At 45.0% G+C, this 22,445-nt stretch overlaps 1 protein-coding gene across 1 annotated transcript in view; it reads right to left on the bottom strand.

Moving 5' to 3' along the window:
• The window catches only part of adck1 (aarF domain containing kinase 1), a 566,758-nt gene that overhangs the window by 273,074 nt on the left and 271,239 nt on the right, over positions 1-22,445 (bottom strand). Inside the window, 1 exon segment of the mRNA XM_038773763.1 lies at positions 10,328-10,486. Coding sequence (XP_038629691.1) covers positions 10,328-10,486 — 159 coding nt within the window.

Genomic DNA, 22,445 nt, shown 5'->3' on the forward strand with positions numbered 1-22,445 from the left:
CAGGACCACACCTGGAATACTGTGAACAGTTCTGGTCCCCTTATCTAAGGACAGGTACACTAGCAGTCGAGGCAGTCCAGAGAAGGTTCACTGGGCTGATCCCAGATATGGAGGGATTTTCTTATGAGGAGAGGTTGAGTAGGTTGGGCCTGTACTTATTGGAGTTTAGAAGAATGAGAGGTGACCTTATTGAGTATATACAATTCTCAGGGGGCTTGACTGGGTAGATGCTGAGAGGATATTTCCTCTTATGGGAGACTTTAGGACCAGAGGGCATGATCTCAGAATAAGGGGTCACCCACTTAAGACAGAGATGAGGAGGAATTTCTTCTTTTAGATGGTGGCAAATCGATGGAATTCTTTATCGCAGAGAGCTGTAGAGGCTGGGTCATTCAATAGGTTCAAGGTTGAAACGGACAGATTTTTAATCAGTGAGGGAATCAAGGGTTATGGGAATAAGGCAGGAAAGTGGAGTTGAGGATTATATCAGATCAGGCATGATCTCATTGAATGGCGGAGCAGACTCGATGGGCCGAATGTCCGACTTCTGCTCCTACTGTGTTTTATGGTCAATTCGGGAAAGATTAAGGAAGCATTGCAGCAGCATAAAGCCAGTTCTCACTGGGGGTTGGGGCAACTGGATGAATATGCACATTTATTCTGTAGTTTTGTAAATAAACCTGTCTGAAGCACAAGATGGGCTTCAGATTCTCCCTTTCCTCAGTGTGCAATTAATGGAATTAACAAGGGATAAATCTTCCATCTCCAGAAAAGGTCAAGTAATTAACAACATTGCACTATTTCTCAATAAATACAATCAAAGTTCACTGTGAAATCTTGTTATCTTAAACCTTGGCCAATATCCCAGCGCTCCTCAGATTAGTCTTTGGGTTTGGAACGCTGCCACGTGCCCCCAGCTCCACTTAGGGATTTAAAGAACTATCCAAACACCTGGTTTTACCCTGTAGAACTGTGCCACAAGATTTCATGTTTTTAAACAAAAAAAAACATTATTATAAATGAAATACAAACAAAACAAGCAGTATTAACTTAGCAATACATATGTTATGTATTCAGGTTTACTTCTTATTTTCCCCCTAAGTCATATCAATTTTAAAGTTATTAACTTCTGTAGGGACAATCCATACATATATGCCATCGTTATCTGGAAAAATATTTTAAATCTCCTCAGTTATAGCTATTCTCAGGGGTAAGACTGTAATTTACTGCCTCTAGATTGTGAATGCCTCAGTTCCATGTTCTGGGTGCCTTCCAAATACTTCCCAGCTAATCTATTGAGTTCTTTCTTTTCCCATTGGACACAATGAGGACCACTGAAGATTATTTCACTGCCTTCAAACTGGACAACCTTCCAGCTTCTGTTCCTTCACAAACTTCCAACTGAGATTAAGCCTCACCTGCATTCTACATGGTGAATAATGAAGCTTTTTCTCTGCTTACATTTCAGGCCCGACTAATGGTAATTGGCTTTAGCTACCTTCTCTCAGTGAGCTGATAACTGTACACACCAGTTCCAAGCTGCAACTACCTCTCTCAGTAAGCACCCAAATAAATTGAAACCACAGAACCTCCCTGAGTTCCAGCTATCCCCATGACAATGTAGCATGCTGTCGGATGTCCTCGAACCGACTTTAGATTAAGTTTCCATCATTTAAAATTCCTTCTTTAATCTGATGAAAGAAGTGGATTTAGGAAATGCACAATAGGGAGTTAAAAGTAGGCAGTTTTTGTGGTGGACAGGTTGTCAGTTGAATTCAGGTTCACAAACTACCATAATGAGATTTAGCCTCATTTTTACTATATCATCATTTGAAGCCCTTGGAGTATTGGTTAAGAAACAAAACCACTCTGCTGCCATACCAAAAGTAATGGACAAAGGAGTTGCACACAACTCCACAGCATATTCAAATCACTCTGTTTCCTCTAGTATGCACCTTTAGTCACATTATGCACCTGCAATAAGATGCAATAGTTTGATTCAGTCAAGAAAGATAGTAGTTGGCATACTCGGCAAGGTTTTGAATAAGTCTGAGGTAGCAAACCACTTGTGTAACAAAATACAACTCTTTATTTAACAGAGATCAAAGGTAAGTAATTATGCTACTAACAATATATTAATTAAATCAGAGTAGCCAGTATTAAATCCCAATTATCTTGGCTGTTGCTGTCCAAGGACACAGTTCAATAGCTGTGAATTCAATCTGGCTCTCCAATTGGCGCTGTTAGGCTTTTATGATCTAATCATAGTTGACGCTCTCAGGCAATTATCCACGCCAGAAGACAGACAACCCACTCAAATTAGCAACACAGAGGAATCACATTCAGGGCTAATATAATCTCTTTGCTCTGAACAGTTGCGAGCTACTCTTAAGCAATTCCAAACGAAAGGCAGAAAATGCTGCAACTACCCAGCAGGTCCGAGAGCAGCTCTGGAAACAGCAACAGAGTTAATGCTTCAGGTCTGTGAACTACCATCAGAACTCCTGAGGGAAGGCCGCCAAACTGAAAAGTGTCTGTCCACAGACGCTGTCAGACCTGTGGAGTATGTCCAGCATTTTCTCTCTTTATTTCAGATTTCAAGCATAAGTAGTGTTTTTAAGCAGGGTTGGCCATAGAGGTGCAATACTGCACAGAGTCCAACTTGATGGAAACCTTTAAGTAACACTGTTACAGAAAGCATTCACCTTCACTTCCCCATTATCCAAGCTCGCTTAGGAAAACAAGCGTGTTATGTGCAGTACACAGGCAAATTGTGATGATCAGTGATCAGGAGAAGCTTAATGGCTGAGTGGATTTCACTCATTTCATGCTTTCCAATGTCCTTATGTTAAAGCTCTCATCTTCTAACCCATCACTTGAGCCAACAGTGCGCATCTAAGAGGATTTTGCTCTTACTAACTAAACCCCTTTTTTAACAATCTGTTTTATCTTCCTCAATGTTCTCGGATCACAATCACTTTAAAATTTCTGTTGGTCGAATTTCTCCTCCCTCACTTTCTCCAGAATGTTTCTAGCAGCCTAAAGAGAGAGCATTGAATCATACAAACCCTTCAGTTTCGAAGGAGGCCTATCATCCTGTCAAGTCTACACCAAACGTCTGAGAGAGCATCCTAACTAGGCCCATTCCCCCACCCTATCCATGTAACCCCATAACCCCACCCAACCTTTGGACACTACAGACAATTTAGCATGACCAATCCACTTAATCCGGACATCTTTGAACTTGTGGAAGGAAACCGGAGCACCCAGAGGAAGCCCACGCAGACACGGGGAGAATGTACAAACTCCACTCACGCAACTATCCAAGGCCGGAATCGAACCAGGGTCTCTGGCGCTGTGAGGCAGCAGTGCTGGCCACCGTGCCGCAAATCACAGAAGCAATTTGATTAGCAGTTTTGGTAAACGGTGAAGAAACATGATTTTTACTTTGGAACTCAACATGTAAGCCTCATTAAATCTACATGTGTTACATTCACAATTCAGAAATGTAGAAAAAGGGTAGGCTGACATCACAATATCTTCTAATTTCAGCATCTGCCTTTTTATTTGGGGTTACCACAGTGCTGGTTCATCACCTTTCTCTATCTCCTCCCATTCCTCTTCCAGTCCTGCTGCCTTTAAGCCTCTCACAATCACATTGTGCCATCTAGTCTTAGGGTTTCCTCTCCCAGTCCCATCTTCATCACTCACCTCACCACAGTTCCTCTCTCTCTTTTTTCTCTACAACAGATGATCAGGCCATTTCTATCTCTTCTCAACTACTTTCTTCAATACTCCCACAACCTTTGCTAACCTCCTACTGTGTTGGTTCCTGATTTTGTCCTTTCTCGTTACTTCGCACATCCATCTCAGCACCAGCATTAGTATCCAATCATAGTTCCTCACTTCTTGATGCTGCCCAGGTTTCTGCACACGACATAACAAGGCCGGTCTCACAACTGCCTCATAGATTCTTCCTTTCAGTTTCAGTGATACTCTTCGATCAAATTGCGCTCCACTGCCCTTCTCCCAGTTAATCCAACCACAACAAATCCGTTGCTTAATTTCCATTCCCATACTTCCAGCATCGGCCTCCTAGCCCCCAGGTACTTACTTTCTCAAAGTCTTCACCCACAACCTTGGCACCTTCACTCTGATCCTCTTCCCGAGACTCAAATTGACATTCCGTATATTGTGTCACTTGCACAGGCTGACATCGCAATATTGAACTAAGTTAACTGGATACTGAGCTAGGCAGGCTGGTCAGTATTGTGGATGAGACAAAATGGGCCTTTGTCATCTGAACCTAACTTGTGAAACATGTTGATGACTTGCTCCTCCCCCAAAAAGACTCTGAGGCCCCGGGGGGGGGGGGGGGGGGGGGGGGGGGGGGGGGGGGGTGAATTGAAAATTTCAAATCTAAGATTACCATGTATTTGTGAGGTAAGGGTTACAGAATTAGAACATGGAACATAGAAAAATACAGCACAGAACAGGCCCTTCGGCCCACGATGTTGTACCGAACCTTTGTCCTAGATTAATCATAGATTATCATAGAATTTACAGTGCAGAAGGAGGCCATTTGGCCCATCGAGTCTGCACCGGCTCTTGGAAAGAGCACCCTACCCGAGGTCAACACCTCCACCCTATCCCCATAACCTAGTAACCTCACCCAACACTAAGGGCAATTTTGAACACTAAGGGCAATTTTGCACACTAAGGGCAATTTATCATGGCCAATCCACCTAACCTGCACATCTTTGGACTGTGGGAGGAAACCGGAGCACCCGGAGGAAACCCACGCACACACGGGGAGGATGTGCAAACTCCGCACAGACAGTGACCCAAGCCGGAATCGGACCTCGGACCCTGGAGCTGTGAATTAAAGAGGGTATGTGAAATCAAGTTACCGATCAGTCATTATCGAATTGAATGATGGGACAGATTCAAAGAGCTGAACGGCCGACTCCCGTTCCTTTATTCCTACTCCTCCATCGACTATTTGGGTGCCTAATGACCACTTTCCTGTTGATTTGACCAATTTACTTTCTTATAGAGTGGCTTTTCCAGCAAAATGGAGAACTTCCTTCCGGATATGACAGTACTCTTTCATGAAGTAAAACAGAAAATGCTGGAAAAACTCAACAGGTCTGGATGTCTCTGTGGAGAGTGAAACAAAGTTAACCTTTGGATCCATATGACTCTTCTTCAGAGCTAAAAGGAGGGAAAAACGTAATGGATTATATACTCAGTAAGAGGGGGCGGAGTAACTGGAGAAGGGTAGAAGGTCATTGATGGGTGAGAGCAAGGAGAGATAGCAACAAAGGTGTGTAGGGCACAAGATGGAGGAAGCGTTATTGGCAGTGCGAAGGGATATAAAAGGTGTTGATAGTGGCGGTGAGGTAAATTAGCAGAATGTGGTAATCGGAAAACAGAGGCCAATGCTCAGAGAAAGAAACACTTGAGAACAAGTGACAGATGGCCATTGGGGGAGGGGGGGGGGGATTTGTGTTGGGACAAAAAAGGTTTTGGGTAAATAAATGGGGTCAAAATACAGGTGGAAGGTTTCAATCTAAAGTTGTTGAATTCAATGTTAAGTCCCATAGGCTGTAACGTTCCCAATCGGTAGATGAGATGCTGTTCCACCAGTTTGTGTTGGGCATCACTGGAACGCTGCAGCAGGCTGAGGATGGACATGTGAGCATGCAGCGAGGTGCTGAGTTGAAATGACAAGCAACAGGAAGGTTGGGGGTCATGCTTGCGGACAGAGTGAAGCTGTTTGGCAAAGCAGTCACCTAGCCTGCGTTTAGTCTCCCCAATGCAGGGGAGACCACACTGGGAGCAGCGAATACCGTAGACCAAAATTGAAGGAGGTGCAAGTGAAAGGTTGCATCACCTGGAAGGAGAGTTTGGGGGCCTGAAAGGGTGAGGAATTACGCCTCCTGCAATTGCGAGGGAAGGTGTTGTGGGAAGGGAATGAGAAGTTGAGGCTAATGGAGGAGAGGGACCAGGGTGTCAAAGTGGGATTGGTCCCTGTAGAATGCTGACAGGGGGTTGAGGAGAAGATATATTTCATGGTGCCCTTCTTTCATGATCAAGCTTTCGGGGAGAAGGAAAGAAAGGCGTCCAAGAAATGACAGTCAAGCTAGACGGCAAACCCCATATTCATACATGCTCTTACAGAAAGAAATGCCAGTAATGGCAACCATAAAACTATTATCGATTGTGTAAAAACCATTGTGTTTCACTAATGTCCTGCTGGGGAAGGAAATCTGTCATCCTTACCTGATTAAGGCCCACAACAAAATGGCTGACATATAACTACCTACTGAAATGGCCCAGCAAGCAGTTCAGTTGGACAAAACTGTTGCCGAAAAGTTGGTTTGTGAAAGTCAGGAGGGAAAGGGAAATATCTGAAGAAAAATAACCGACAGTGCCATATATTTGGGGCTGGAAACACGGACAAAACCCTGGTTAGAACATTGGCCAATTGACTCCTGTACAATGTGGGTTTATAGAGCAATAAGGATGAGAACAAACTGAACCCACAGCAGGTAGTATCTATCATTAGGGAATAGCTGCTCTCTAAATGAAAAGGACGCAAGATTTATAACCCTTAGCTCACATGAAGCAGAAGCAAGAATGTTTTAGTAATGGCAGTCTGCATAAAATCTCACAAAGTGAATTGGTTAGTTTTTATGCCAATTAGTGTCTGCATCTGCCATGTTCCTAGTTACCTTATATATGGTTAACACTTTAAAGTTCATTCTCTACCCCTTCCCAGCCACACCCTCTTGCAGCAGTATCCATCACTCATATCTGGCAGGGAAGGCCAGGTGATGGCAGGGGAAGGAGAACTGCTCCCTGCCTTTCATCAATTCTCCTCAGCAGCCGGGCATCAGGAATTGTTCACCTCGCCTGTGCACCCAGGATTGTTGTGAGATTGGAGTTATTAATAATAATGATAATCACTTATTGTCACAAGTAGGCTTCAATGAAGTTACTTTTAAGAGCCCCTAATCGCCACATTCCGGCGCCTGCTCGGGGAGGCCGGTACGGGAATTGAACCCGCGCTGCTGGCCTTGTTCTGCATTCCAAGCCAGCTGTTTAGCCCACTGTGCTAAACCAGCCCCTGGTTACATCATTGCCACAGAGCAGAGAAAACTGCGCTCAATGTCCAACCAATCGGTTGTTTTCTTCATTTGCCCCCAGGATGTGGGCAATTCCGATAAAGCCAGGGTTACGCGTCCGTGCCTAGTTGTCCAGAGAAGGTCGTGGTGGCCCGTCCACTTGGAATTGCAACCATGTGTCGGTCATACAGGGAGGCAAGTTCTTTTAGATATTTTTAAAATTGTATTCAAATCCAGCTGCTTTGTTCTCGTGGGGATTTTATTCTGGTGCCAGCCCACACAAATCATCAGGTCGATCAAAGTCAAAGTCACAACTTAATCCATCCATCACCCCAAACATTTACTCCCTCCACCAATGGTGCACAGTGGCAGCTGTGTGTACCGTCTACAAGATACACTGCAGTAACTTCAACAGCACCTTCCAATGTTACGGGCCCCAGGCCATACACCAATTTATAACAGGAAACTGGACGAGACCCGAATAATTTTTCAATTTGTCGACTAAGGAAAGGATTCTTCGCTCCAGAGTGATTCCACTGACACCTAGGGATCTTTTATATTAAAACAAACATTATCAATAACACCAAATTTACCCCATTAACATCCAAGCAAAGACAGCTTTTCAATTAACAGTTAAACTGTTCTAAAAAAAAAATAAAGAAAGGTCTTTTTGAGCTTACTATCACATCTATGTCTAAACTTTCAATTAGGCAAAATCCACACACACAGGTCAAATGTCACTTATTAATAAAGTTAACACGCAGTGGCTTACAGATGTATACACAAAGTCCTTTGTAGAGAAGCTTTCAGAAGTCAATCTGAGAAACACACCTCCTTCTCTCAGAAAATCAAAGCAGAATTCTAAAACTGATACTATAAACAAGACACATGGCATGGCTGAAAAACGAAACAGGCCCAGCCCCTCTCATGAGCAACATCCCAGCCTGCCGAGTTGTTAACCCCTTAATCACAACTTTAGCAGACAAATAGGCCGCGATCTACCAGCCTCATTGCGCCCGAATCGCGATGCGAGGAGGCCGTTAAATCTCGCAAAAGGCCTCTCACGAGATTTAACTGCCTCATTACATATCGCGAGATCTCATTAAGCCTGGCACCCCTGATGCCACTGGGCACCGTGGCATTGCCAGCCTGGCACCCTGGCAGTGCCAGGGTGATACCCAGGTGGCATGTTGCCCGTGCCTTGGGCAATGTTGCCTGCACTGGGGATTGGGTCCGGGGGTTCCCTGCCCTTATGAGGTGAGGTGAAGTGCGGGGGCTCGAGGAAACCCTCATCGGTGTGTTGGTGGGGTCTGCAGGCTGTGGTGGGGTTTCAGATATTGGGCCCCACCATACTCTTCCTGCGCTGGCGAGCAGAGCTCGTTAGTGCAGGAAATGGGACTAAGTGCCATCATGGTGGGGCGTTCCTCACCGACTCCCAGAAATGAAGCAGATTCCCTTTTAATAGCAGGGTCATTCTTGGCGCTGCCAGCACCTGGAAACATCCGACTAAGCAGACCCGACACGGGACTCTGTTTCAATTCCGTTAAGTCACGTCCATAATCTGGATAGGTTAACCTAAATTGTTTTAATAACAAGACTGCAACAGACGCATAATAAAATGTATAAAAAATTCTGACATTCATCACAGAAACACCACCACCTGCAAGCTCCTTTCCAAGTCACACCCAATCCTGACTTGGAACTATATCACTATTTCTCCTTTGTTGCTGGAAGAAAATCCTGTCAATCCCTCCCTAACAGCACTGTGGATGTACCTAAACCACATGGACTGCAGCGGTTCAAGAAGACGGCACACCTCCAGTTTCTCAAGAGCGATTAGGTATGTGCAGTACATGCTGACACAGTGGGTAACGTCCTTACCTCTGAGCTAGAAATTCCAGGTTCGAGTCCCACCCCAGGACTAGATGGCCAAGGAAGGTGAGTTCACAGCGCGGCCAAACAGGTTGAGTGTCAACCTGCCAAATCCTTTCAAAGAAATACGCCAATGGTTGGCGGTAACAGCGGGTGAGACTCCTGGTCAGCCACACTCAATGTGGATTGGCGCCCCTCAAGCCTTAAGCCCCTGACGACAGTCTAGTGACCTGTTCTGGGAATTACAAGATATGGAAAGAGAGGAAAGTCTGCCTTTGTGCATCACTAGGTGCGGGAGGAGAATTGGAATTAGAATAAATGCTGGGCTGGTTCCCGTGAATGAATAGATCATTTTTAAAATATTGGTATTTGACATCACTACGTCTGGGTTTCTAGCCAGCCGCAACTGCTACCATAGCCCATTCCTGGTCATCGGAAGATGATGCTATATTTCTTTTGGAGTTCTTTTCTTTAGAAAAGAAAACGAGAGGGGTCATCTGATAAAGGTCTTTCAAATAATTAAGATGTTTGATGAAGTAGATGTAGAGAAACTGTTTCGACTAATAAGGAAGACCTAATCTAGAGGCCATAAACATATAAGATAGTCACCCAGAAAGTGGTTAGAATGTCAATTCCACTACTACAAGGAATAGTCCAGATGATTGGCATGATGTATTTCAGAGGAACTTAGAAAAGACAGAGAAAAAAACCGCTCATAGGATTAGATGAAGACTGATGGGGGAAGGTTCACGGAGCTCAGAAATGCCAGCATAGACAAATTGGCCAAATGGCCAGTTTCAGCGCTATACATTCTATGTAATAAAATAATTGTCTTGGCTGTTCCTTAAGATATAGTGACTTAAGAATGCGGAAGTAACCATTGTAATGCAAGGCATAGAAAACATAGGACGTGCATTTTTTGTAAAAACAAGGCAAGACCAACAACTTAGATTTCAACACGGTCCCATTACTCTTCACAGGAATGTTAGCCAACAAAATTTGATGCTGAGATACAGAAAGAGATGTTTGCACAGGTGATGGAAGGTTTGCTCCAATAGGTAGGATTTAAGGAGTGTCTTAAAAGAGAGGAGAGGAGCGGTGAGAGGTTTAGGGAGAGAATTCCAGAACTTGGGGCCCAGACAGTTAGTGGCATGTCTACCAATGGTAGAGTGATTAAAATTGGAGATGCTGAAGATGCTGGGATTGGAGGAATTCAAAAGCAAGACAAACTCTTGCACGTGTTGTTCTTAGGGATCCAGTTATCTGGATCACTCCCAATGTCATTGTCTTCGCTTTGAAAGGTTTGATTAAAGTTTTCCATTTACCTCCATCAAAATGATGTCCTGGCCACATTGACTCCGCACTTTTGGATGCTGAACTTTGACTGCCACTGTCCTGCCATCATGTAACACTGCTTTGTGGACTTGGGCCCAGGACGCTGCACCCAGTGGGGCTTCTTCAAAGCTGACAAATAGCTGAGGAGTCTGAAAATACAAGCAGTTTTTGTTGGTTATCCATTACACAAGGAAGTGATGTAAACCAATCTGACCTCTGTACTTTTAAATGTTTTAAGGGATGGGAAACATAGTCCAGTTTCAACAATGTTGCGCTTTTCTGACAGACCAATGCCATGCATCCACCTTCACAGAAAGTTCCCTCAAACCTTCTCTCCCCAGGAAGCAATTATAGCACCAACTTCCGTAACCTTCTCTAACTACTAAAGTTTGGGACCCAAAAGTCTACGAGCCGCTCTTTACTCCTTATAACCAAACTTTGACCAGGCTTTTGGTCACCTGTCCTAATGTTTCCTTATGTGGGTCAGCTTCAAATTCCTTTCAATAATGCTCTGTGAAATGGCTGGAGTGACTGAGGGAGGCACTGTATGAATGTAAGTTGTGTGCGAAACTGGTGTTACATAAGAACATAAAAACTAGGAGCAGGAGTAGGCCATCTGGCCCCTCGAGCCTGCTCCGCCATTCAATTAGATCATGGCTGATCTTTTGTGGACTCAGCTCCACTTTCCGGCCCGAACACCATAACCCTTAATCCCTTTACTCTTCAAAAAACTATCTATCTTTACCTATCTTATTATCTTGATGATCTGTCCTTATTGGTGATAAAAGTGACACGGCTACAAGGTGCTTCCAGAGTAACCTTGGCTGAGTTGCTGCAGGGAATAAAGTAGCAGATAGACCAACCGCAGATTTGCCCTTCCCCTGACAGGCGAATCCTACTTTCAACCCACGTTCCCGCAAACTTTCCCCTGGCAAGGTACCATTTGTTCTCAAATTTCATTCCAAACGTCAACTGGCCTTCGTGAAAAACGCATCCATGTCGGCACTGACCGCGTGAAAAACAGTCACTGAGAGGAATTGCCAAACGCTAAAACGCCGATCATGAAATCAGATCGTAGAAAGTGCCCGCAGGGCTCGTGGGAGCAGGGAAGAGAGGGAAAGAAAATCGCAGAAAGATAATCACAATCAGAGCATTCGACAGAATTAAATATGCCTCTGAGAATATCCTGCTTAAATATACTGATGGGGAAAAAGCTAAAAGCTATAGAATTTTGAAAATCACCAAGGGCAAGCAAAAAGCTGAGGACTGTTTTCAGCCTCATCATCTCACACCAGCACAAAGGCTTATCAGCGCTACTTAATGCTACCAACTGTGTTAATAACACATGGCTTTGACAGAAATTGAAGGCCGTATTTGTGTTTCTTTCACATGTGTGATGGGCTGATGCTTTTCCAGGTAATGTCCTGCAGGGTTTGCTGATTGTGCTTTTATTTCCGCTGCACCATTTATGATGGAGTGACCTATAGAAAGTACAAGTGTAGCACATACAGCAGGCACAATCCCAGATGGGGCAGGTGGCTGGTACAGCACATCCGCTCTGAATAACCGGTATTACAAATGGAACTATCACATTGGTAAGGTGGACAAAATTAAATCACATTGACTGAGAGATGCAGCATTATTGAAGTGGGTTTTTGCAACATATAATCTGTGAGAACCGTGTACCGGTATTTGATGGCCAAGCCTGGAAAGTATATTTGTTGCCTCACTTTGATTAGCGTTACCAGAAAAAAATCAATATGCAGAAACATTGGACAAGTAATTGGTATGAAGTGCCTTAATTATGTACATATATGTTGGGTTAGGATTCGGTTTAGTCTCATATAAGTCTGTTTTTTAATTTCTTTTTGCTGAATTAAATGCTTGGGCGGGGTTTTCTCCCCCCCACGGCGTGTTTTGCAACCTGCCTCTGTGTCAACAGGGTTTCCCATTGTTCGCACCCACTGCAGGGGGTCGCCGCGCGGGATCTATGGGAACAGCTGGAAAATTCTGCTCGTCAAAAGTTAAGCCATTCCCTGGTTCATTCCCCAGTGCAATGTCTTGACCAATCAGAGTTAACCTGCCTGATTTAAATGTGAGCCAAACCTGAGCAGTGAACTATTCCCAGCTGCATTCCCCATGGTAACGCCTCTCCAAATCGCCATCCACTTTGCCAACCAATCTCTCCCTCAATGCCAGCAAAACTAAAGAGCTGGTCATTGACTTCAGGAAGCAAAGTACTGTACACACCCCTGTCAGCATCAACGGGGCTGAGGTGGAGATGGTTAGCACTTTCAAATTCCATGGGGTACACATCTGCAAAAATCCGTCCTGGTCCACCCTCGTCGACACTACCACCAAGAAAGCACAACAGCGCCTATACTTCCTCAGGAAACTAAGGAAATTCGCCATGTCCACATTAACCCTCACCAACTTTTACAGATGCACCATAGAAAGCATCCTATCTGGCTGCATCACAGCCTGGTATGGCAACTGCTCGGCCCAGGACCGCAAGAAACTTCAGAGTCGTGAACACAGCCCAGTCCATCGCACAAACCTGCCTCCCATCCATTGACTCCATCTACACCTCCCGCTGCCTGGGGAAAGCGGGCAGCGTAATCAAAGACCCCTCCCACCCGGCTTACTCACTATAGAACAGTACAGCACAGAACAGGCACTTCGGCCCTCGATGTTGTGCCGAGCAACGATCACCCTACTCAAACCCACGTATTCACCCTATACCCCTAACCCAACAACCACCCCTTAACCTTACTTTTTAGGACACTACGGGCAATTTAGCATGGCCAATCCACCTAACCCGCACATCTTTGGACTGTGGGAGGAAACCGGAGCACCCGGAGGAAACCCACGCACACACGGGGAGGACGTGCAGACTCCACACAGACAGTGACCCAGCCAGGAATCGAACCTGGGACCCTGGAGCTGTGAAGCATTTATGCTAACCACCATGCTACCGTGCTGCCCTTCCACTCTTCCAACTTCTTCCAATCGGGCAGGAGATACAAAAGTCTGAGAACACGCACGAACAGACTCAAAAACCGCTTCTTCCCCGCTGTTACCAGACTCCTAAACGATCCTCTTATGTACTGACCTCATTAACACTACACCCCTGTATGCTTCACCCGATGCTGGTGTTTATGTAATTACATTGTGTACCTTGTATTGCCCGATTATGTATTTTCTTTTATTTCCTTTTCATTTCATGTACTTAATGAACTGTTGAGCTGCTTGCAGAAAAATATTTTTTTCACTGTATCTTGGTACACGTGACAATAAACAAATCCAATCCAATCAGCCCTCTGCTCTCACGCATTCATTATAAATTGCTGTTCCCTTTACTGTTGGTATTTTTGCAATCTGCCCTGATGACCGCAAGATAAAAAGATTGGATAGCATGTCTCTTTTTTTCAGCAATGCACTTGGTTGAACATAAGGAACATAAGAACATTGCTCACTCCCAGGATGTCCCAGGATGTTTCAGTATTTTGAGTGTCAGGATATGTTTTGATTTACTGCTGAAATACATGATTCAACACTCGTGATTGCTTTCACAATCCTGTTTAGGAAAGCTTAGTCAATGTAGCTTTGAGATAAGGGATGAAACAATGGTCAGCAGGATAATAACATGTGGCATCTGTTGTTTTGATAAGAGGTAAAAGTGCTGGTCACAACGGAATAATGAATGAGAAGCACATTATAAGATCTCAAGCTTCATAATTTGCAACAAAATGCAAGGCCAGAAACAAACATAAAGAACAGTCTCGAACGAGAGAGAGGAAAGATAGCTGAATTGCTTTTATTTCTTTTGTTAAAGGTATTCCCGTAACTTCCTGGCTCCGCAGCATCAGATTGGCGGGTGCCCCAAAGATGCATTGGGAAATCCCTCTCAGAAGTTTCCAGGTGAGAGTTGACATGGCAATTGCCCAGAAGGGCTAACTTCCTGTGGACAACGGCACTGTGATGGGAACCATCCGACAAAGCGATTTAAATCACTAACTTTGGATTGTTCAGTCAGTGTTATGCTAATAGTTACTCCGAAAGAGTCAGAGGAAATAAAACCACTTCTAACGACAACGTAACTATTTCACATACTACAAAGGACTTCCCCCACATGCTGGTGCCACAGGGGGCACCTCCATCACCCACGAAGGAACACCCCCCCCCCCCAAATTATTCCCCATCACCGGCCCGCACCCACAAAGGAATCCCCACTCCCAACATGACCAAACACACCCTGCCCCCCCACCCCCCCAACCCATGGGCAGCACGGTAGCACAAGTGGCTAGCACTGTGGCTTCACAGCGCCAGGGATCCAGGTTCGATTCCCCGCTGGGTCACTGTCTGTGCATGGTCTGCACGTTCTCCATGTGTTTGCGTGGGTTTCCTCCCACAGTCCAAAGATGTGCAGGTTAGGTGGATTGGCCATGATAAATTGCCCTTAGTGTCCAAAAAAAGGTTAGGAGGGGTTATTGGGTTATGGGGATAGGGTGGAAGTGAGGACTTAAGTGGGTCGGTGCAGACTCGATGGGCCAAATGGCCTCCTTCTGCACTACATGTTCTATGTTCTAACCCAACCTGATCCCATTTCCCCTCCCCTGACCCAATCAGATTTGACCCCCCGACCCCCCCTTGACCCAATGACCCCACCACCCCAATGTCTGATCCTCCCCACCCAGACGTGATTGCCACACCGAGAAAGTTATGGCCCACTCCGTGTACTTTCTCCTGGTATCATCAAATAAACATTGTATGACATAAACAGCACTCTGGGCGCACTTAGAGCACACAGATCAGCAATGGTTCAAGAAGACAGTTTACCACCGCCTTCTCAAGGTCAATGAGGGAATGGACTCAACCCCCACATCCAGTGTAATGAATTAATAACACATAATCTGGTGTCAGTGACACAGAGGTTGTGTGTTTGAATCCCATCAGGGCATGTTCGGAAAATGAATTCAATAAACATAGTATTCTGAGAGCTATCAACAGTAAAATAGCCATTAAAGGTTTCAGATTGACACAACAATCCAGCTGGTCTACCAATGTTCTTGACTTGAACCCGCAAAAAACCAATCAACTGTAAAATACTGAAGTAGATAAGGTAGAGAAAAAACAGGGAAGAAATGGGAATGTTTACCCTCAATATCAAGGTAGCTTTCAACTGAGTGTGGAACAAAGAAGCTGTGGATAAAATGAAAGCAGTGGGGGTCGGATGGAAAAGCCTCCATTGCCTGGAATAAGAACTGTTTCGTTTCTTTCACAATTCTTCTGAAAACGAAGCTATCCAACTGAGTCTCCTATAGGGCACGTTTGAGTTTCGCATTTGCATTGAGAACCAGTAGGTAACATTCAGATCTTCGAGTCTCCCGATTGTCGGAGACTGGATTTAACAACCAAGATGTGCTTTTGGACCTTTCAGATGTGCCGACACAATGACTCTGTGGGAATTGCCTGAGAAATGTTAATCCTGATGGGCAAGACCCCCAGGGACCCTCTAAAAAAGTCTTTGGCTCAGAGTTTCAGACTTTAGACAGTCTCTAGCTTACTCATCTGGATGGTTACCCAGGAAACGTTACACAAAAAGATCCAGATGATCTCCTGGGAAACTATACAATTGACAACCCAGCCTCCCCAATTTTTTTAAAATTTAGATTGCCCAATTGATTTTTTCCAATTAAGGGGCAATTTAGCGTGGCCAATCCACCTACTCTGCACATCTTTGGGTTGTGGGAGCAAAGCCCACGCAAACATGGGAAGAATGTACAAACTCCACACGGACAGTGACCCAGAGCCGGGATCGAACCTGGGACCTCGGCGCCGTGAGGCTGCAGGGCTAACCAACTGCGCCACCGTGCTGCCCTTGCCTCCCCAATTTAACGGTCAGAACCCCCCCCCCCCCCCACCCACCACCTGACACCCTTCACCCCCCCCCCCCCAACTCCCCATCAGGCCGACCTGACTAGCCCTCACCACCTGACCCCGGAGTCCCACATGACACCCCCCCCCCCACAACCAACTATCCATCAACCCGACCTGACCAGTCCCCATTCCTCCCTCGACCAGATTGGACTGGTCTCCAATCTGACAACCCCTCCTGGTCTGACCTAATTACCCACACAATTTCCAGTGTGTTAGTGAACGCTTACCAGAAAACGGCAGCACATGCCGTAAAAAGACTTGTCCCACCTCCCATCCTGATGATCCAACACCATGAGGAAGCAGTTTTATGGAAGAAGCCAGGGTTGGAAGACCCAGCCAGAAATGTGGCGCCCTGTCATGGTATAGGGAAGTAGGAGCAGGAAGATAATCCGATGGTGGCTGCTGCTCCGCAGACGGTAGAAAGATTTACAAGAGAGAAGGAGGACATTCGGCCCATTGTATTTCCACCAGACCAAAGGAGTTATCCATTCTAATCTTACTTTCCAGGTATGGTCCGTGGCCTGAAGATCATGGCACCTCACACGTGCATATACAAATGTTTCTTACATGGGATGAGGGTTTCTGCCTCTGCCACACTTTCAGTCACTGAGTTCAAGAACTTCAACACCCTCTGGGTGAACATTTTTCTCCTCAACTGCCCTCTGCTTCTTCCATCAATTAATTTAAATCTATGCTCCTTGATCATTGCCATCCCTGCCAAGAGAAATAGGAAATAAATGCCCAATATTGACCATCTCAAGTGAGAGAAAGCGCAGTCACCACACCCCCCCCCCCCCCCCCCCCCCCCCCCCCCTCCCCCTTGACCCTCAACAACACCACAATCATTTAAGTCCCTCATCATCACCATCTTGGAGATAACCACTGAACTGAAAATAAACTGGACTGGCCATTAGTTACAAAACCAGCATAGAAACTCGGTATTCTGTGATAATTGTCTCACCTCTTGATCCTTTAATGGAGTACGATGGAAAATGCAGCGTTCACCTGGACGGATTCAGCTGTAAAGCCACCCAAGCAGCTCAACATCACCCAGAGAAGGTGACTTGATTGATACCGCGACACTCAATATCCATCATGTCCATCACTGACACACCATGGAAACTGTTTGCAGGATCGACTCTTATCACATCACCAGCAACATAGCAATGGCACTCCAGCTACCTCGACAGTCAAAAATGACCAAAGCCACATTATCATGGGAACACCACAGGTTTCGCTCCCAACCTGACTTCATAGAATTTTGATCACAGAATTTACAGTGCAGAAGGAGGCCATTCGGCCCATCGAGTCTGTACCGGCTCTTGGAAAGAGCACCCTACCCAAGATCAACACCTCCACCCTATCCCCATAACCCAGTAACCCCACCCAACACTAAGGGCAATTTTGGACACTAAGGGCAATTTAGCATGGCCAATCCACCTAACCTGCACATCTTTGGACTGTGGGAGGAAACCGGAGCACCCAGAGGAAACCCACGCACACACGGGGAGGATGTGCAGACTCCGCACAGACAGTGACCCAAGCCGGATTCGAACCTGGGACCCTGGAGCTGTGAAGCCATTGTGCTATCCACATATGTCACTTAAACATATGTCACCAACTGTTCATCATCACTGGGTTGATATGGTGGGACTCCCTACCTAACGCCATTGTAGGGGGAATCAACACTAGAAGAAATACAGTGATTGAAGGAGAATCACAGAATTATTACAGCACAGAAGGGACCCATCCATCCCGTCAAGACTGTGTCAGCCCATTGAAAGAGCAATGTCACGAGTCCTACTTCACCAGCCTTTCCCCATTCCCCTGCAATATTTGCTTCTCCAGTTCTCTTTTTCTTTATAAATTTAGAGTACCCAATTAATTTTTTCCAAATAAGGGGCAATTTAGCATGGCCAATCCACCTACCCTGCACATCTTTTGGGTTGTGGGTTCGAAACCCACACAAACACAGGGAGAATGTGCAAACACCACACGGACAGTGACCCAGAGCCGGGATCGAACCTAGGACCTCGGCGCCTTGAGACTGCAGGGCTAACCCACTGCGCCACCGTGCTGCACCTCCAGTTCTCTTTTGAAAGCCACGTCTGAATCTGCCTCTAGCACACTCTCAGACAGTACATTCCAGATCCTAATCGCTCGCTGCGTATTTTTTTTTTCTTCATGTCATCTTCGATTCTTTTGCCAAACACTTTGATGTCGTGTCCTCTGGTTCTCTCCTTCTGCTAATGGGACAATTTCTCCCTATCTACTCTGTCCAGGCCACTCATGATTTTGAACACCTCTATCAAATCTCCTCTCGAACTTCTCTACCCTCGGGAGAACAGCCATCGCCTTCTTAGAGCAACTACAGCTGCGCAATAAACACAGCTCTACCACCACTACCCACAACGGAAGAATAAAGAGCATAAGAGATGCACCGTCTTTTCTCCATCATGAATATTTCCATAGTTTGAATTTAATCTCAGATGGCTGTTTTGGGTGGGTAAATTATAAACCTGTGTCGCAACAGATGAAATTGAGATTATACTGAGATACGAATGCACTGACAACACTTGCCACAAAATTATTTCCTGTGCTATTCCAATACAGAGTTTGAAAAAATTATGCAAACGCAAAAGCCAGCAGAGAGTGGAATTCCAGATGAACTTTAAAATGGGTTTTTTTCTGCATAACATCAGGGCCATTGAGTTTAAGTTAAGATAATACTGAATGCACATTGTCCACTGGTTTGACTTTGATTAGAATGACTGAAACTAGGTGAATAAAAGATATAAAAGATGCCCTTATACTCAGCACATGGAGCCACTTTGATTCATTGTATTGCAATATAAAAAGGAAATGAAAACTGAAAGTCATAGCCAGAAAATAAATGCACTCTTTAGCTTCAGTCAATGAACCATCTTATCAATTCTGGGCAATGAATGCGAAAGTGACGTTTAAAACCCATCCTTTACAGACGGTCATTTCTCAATTGCAAATGTGGTTTTCTTTCCGAACATTTTTTTTGTGGGGAAAATGAATTTTATTCAGCTCTGGCAATTGCATTATGCCTGCCCCCAGGGGTACAGAGTTTATTTGCACAGCTTGCAATACAGAACCTCTTTCTGTCACAAATTCAGCATTTTCAAAAGATAACTCAGGAAATTGGGAGACGTCGAGTAATAACTGAGGAACATTGTGTGTCTGAAGACAAACCAGGTTTATTAACGTTAAATCACATGTAGCAACAGTGAGACGATTCCTGTCTCTCGGTAGCTCTTTGATTTAAAGAGTCATTGCTGTATCCGGGTAATAAATAATGGCATGTACAAAATTAGATCCAGTTTCTAAATGTCGACATACAGACCACAGACATAATGTAGGACCTTAGTTGGGCCATATTCCATTCTCATAACTTCCTGCTTCCAGCCAGCCACCCCTCAAACCCCAACCACCTGATACACTCAGATAGTAATGGCGGTGACAATACCAATAATTCTTTGCACCCCAGAAGCTGCTCTACCTATCACAATGACCATCAGAGTTGCACTCGGCTTGTTGCTGTGTGCCACTAAACGAGAGAAGAAACTGCCTCCATGGGTTCCCCCCCCCCCCCCCCCCCCCCGAGTTGCTCACAGGAGTGTCCGGAGGATTAAAATTCCGGAAGACTCCAGGAGGGTTCATAGAAAGATCCTAGAATCCATACAGTGCAAAAGGAGGCCATTTGGCCCATCAAGTCTGCAGCGACCCTCAGAAAGAGTACCCTACCTAGGCCCACTGGCTTCATCCTACCCCCGTAACCCCACCTAACCGTTTGCCACTAAGAGGTAATTTAGCATGGCCAATCCATCTAACTTGCACGTCATTGGATTGTGGGAGGAAATCGGAGCACTGGGAGGAAACTCACGCAGGCACGGGGAGAATTTGCAAACTCCACACAGACAGTCATCCGAGGTTGGAATTGAACCCGGATCCCTGGCACTGTGAGGCAGCAGTGCTAACCATTGTGCCATCGTGCCAGCCAAGTTGGCAACCCTATTGAGAAACTGTGTCGAGAAGACATCATTTAATCCATTCCTTCTGCAGGCTATGCGCTATCTTCCCTATCCAATGACTTGTCTCTTTCATTTAATCTCCAGGGAAAAGCTCAGTGTAAATACTCCAGATCTCTAAACATGAATAAGCAAAACTCTAGAATACTCTTAAATCCTCAAATCTTCACAATTCAATCCTGGAAGGAATTCTTCAGACAAGTACCGTTTTTTTAGATTATCTTCGAACCATTCTATTCCCTGGAGCATTTGACTTATCTGTGTCTATATGTATACCTATAACCTTCATTCCTACTTCTAAAAAGATAAAAGGAGGGAAAGATTTGCATTTATATTGTGCCTTACCATATATCTGAGGGAATCTCAGTGCTCCGTGTATAATGAATTGCTCTGAAGTACAGTCACTGGTAGGCAGGCAAACAGATATCCTTTATCCAGCACTTTCTTGAGGATTAATCAGCGCAGCAATCGTATGATTTGCAACACAATCACCATGATGAAATGCATGCAGTATTTGCACTCAATGTTGTTTTTTAATTTTAATTCACTTTTTCTGTTCAAATGTCATTAAAATTTGAAAATAGTGCAATTCTAATTTGCAAATGATTTCCTTTTTGTTTAAACATCAATTTATTTTCTTTGCTAATTTTCTTCACCCCCTCAAGGCGCTGAATCTTCAGAGAAAAACATACCACAGGAAACAGATTTCCTCCTGTGCTCCAGCGCAGTCTGTTATTCACGTTCGAGGGTTGTCAGGCTATACAATGGGGATCTCAGTCTAAACCAATACAGTTCTCACCAAACTTCAAACCTTCCAGGAGGGGTGGTGATCGGTAACAGCCTGCAGAAGGAATGGATTAAACAATGTATACACCTTCCACTGGCTCGCGAAGGCAGGCAGCATTGTCACAGACCCTCGCATCCAGGCTTTGCCCTCTTCCAGACCCTTCCATCAGGCAGAAGATACAGAAGTCTGAAGACCCGCACATCCAGACGTACAAACAGCTTCTTCCCCACAGCTACTATGCTCCTCAACGACTCTCCCTCTGACTGATATGTTCCCGATAAGATACTATTTACGACGCTCTCTGCTGCTCTTGCTTATGTCGTATTTGCTTTGTTATTTTGCCATTGTTCCATACTGTAACTAATTATTTATTTGTCGACGTACTGTGTACATTTATACATTGACTGTAACTATCTACTTTTTCATGTCAACTGTGTACGTATTGTGTATGTTTCCTTGGCCGCAGAAAAAAATATGTTTCACTATACTTCGGTACATGTGACAATAAATAAATCAAATCAAATAAATCAAGCACAGTTTCTCATTATGGTCGCCAACCCTCCAGGTGCCTTTGGACACCGACACTTCTCAACCTCTCCCCATTTAAGAAACACTCTTCCTTTTTGTCTTGTTTTTCTACTAAAGTGGTTAACTTCACACTTATTCAAATTATATTCCATCCGCCATGTTCTTTCCCACTCACTTAGCCTGTGCAAGTGCCCTTGAAGAATCTTTGGGTCATCCTCATAAAACACATTCCCACCTAGTTTGGGGTTATCAGCAAATTTTGAAATATTACATTTCGTCTCCACTTCCAAATCACCTAAATAGATTGCGCACCGATCCTTGCTGTACCCCACTGAGAATTTCATAGAATTTACAGTGCAGAAGGAGGCCATTCGGCCCATCGAGTCTGCACCGGCTCTTGGAAAGAGCACCCTACCCAACACCACACTATCTCCATAACCCAGTAACCCCACCCAACACTAAAGGCAATTTTGGACACTAAGGGCAATTCACCATGGCCAATCCACCTAACCTGCACATCTTTGGACAGTGGGAGGAAACCGGAGCACCCGGAGGAAACCCACGCACACAGGGGGAGAACGTGCAGACTCCACACAGACACTGACCCAAGCCAGGGATCGAACCTGGGACCCTGGAGCTGTGAAGCAATTGTGCTAACCACAATGCTACCGTGCTGCCCTATGGTTTATTCCTACTCTGTCTGTTAACCAATTTTCAATCTAAACCAGTGCATTGCATCCAGTCCCAGGTCACCTAATTTTGTTTACTAACCTTATTGAAAGCCTTCTGAAAATCCAA

This window comes from Scyliorhinus canicula, chromosome 2 (genome assembly GCF_902713615.1).
Source record: "Scyliorhinus canicula chromosome 2, sScyCan1.1, whole genome shotgun sequence".
In the NCBI taxonomy this organism is placed as follows: Eukaryota; Metazoa; Chordata; class Chondrichthyes; order Carcharhiniformes; family Scyliorhinidae; genus Scyliorhinus; species Scyliorhinus canicula.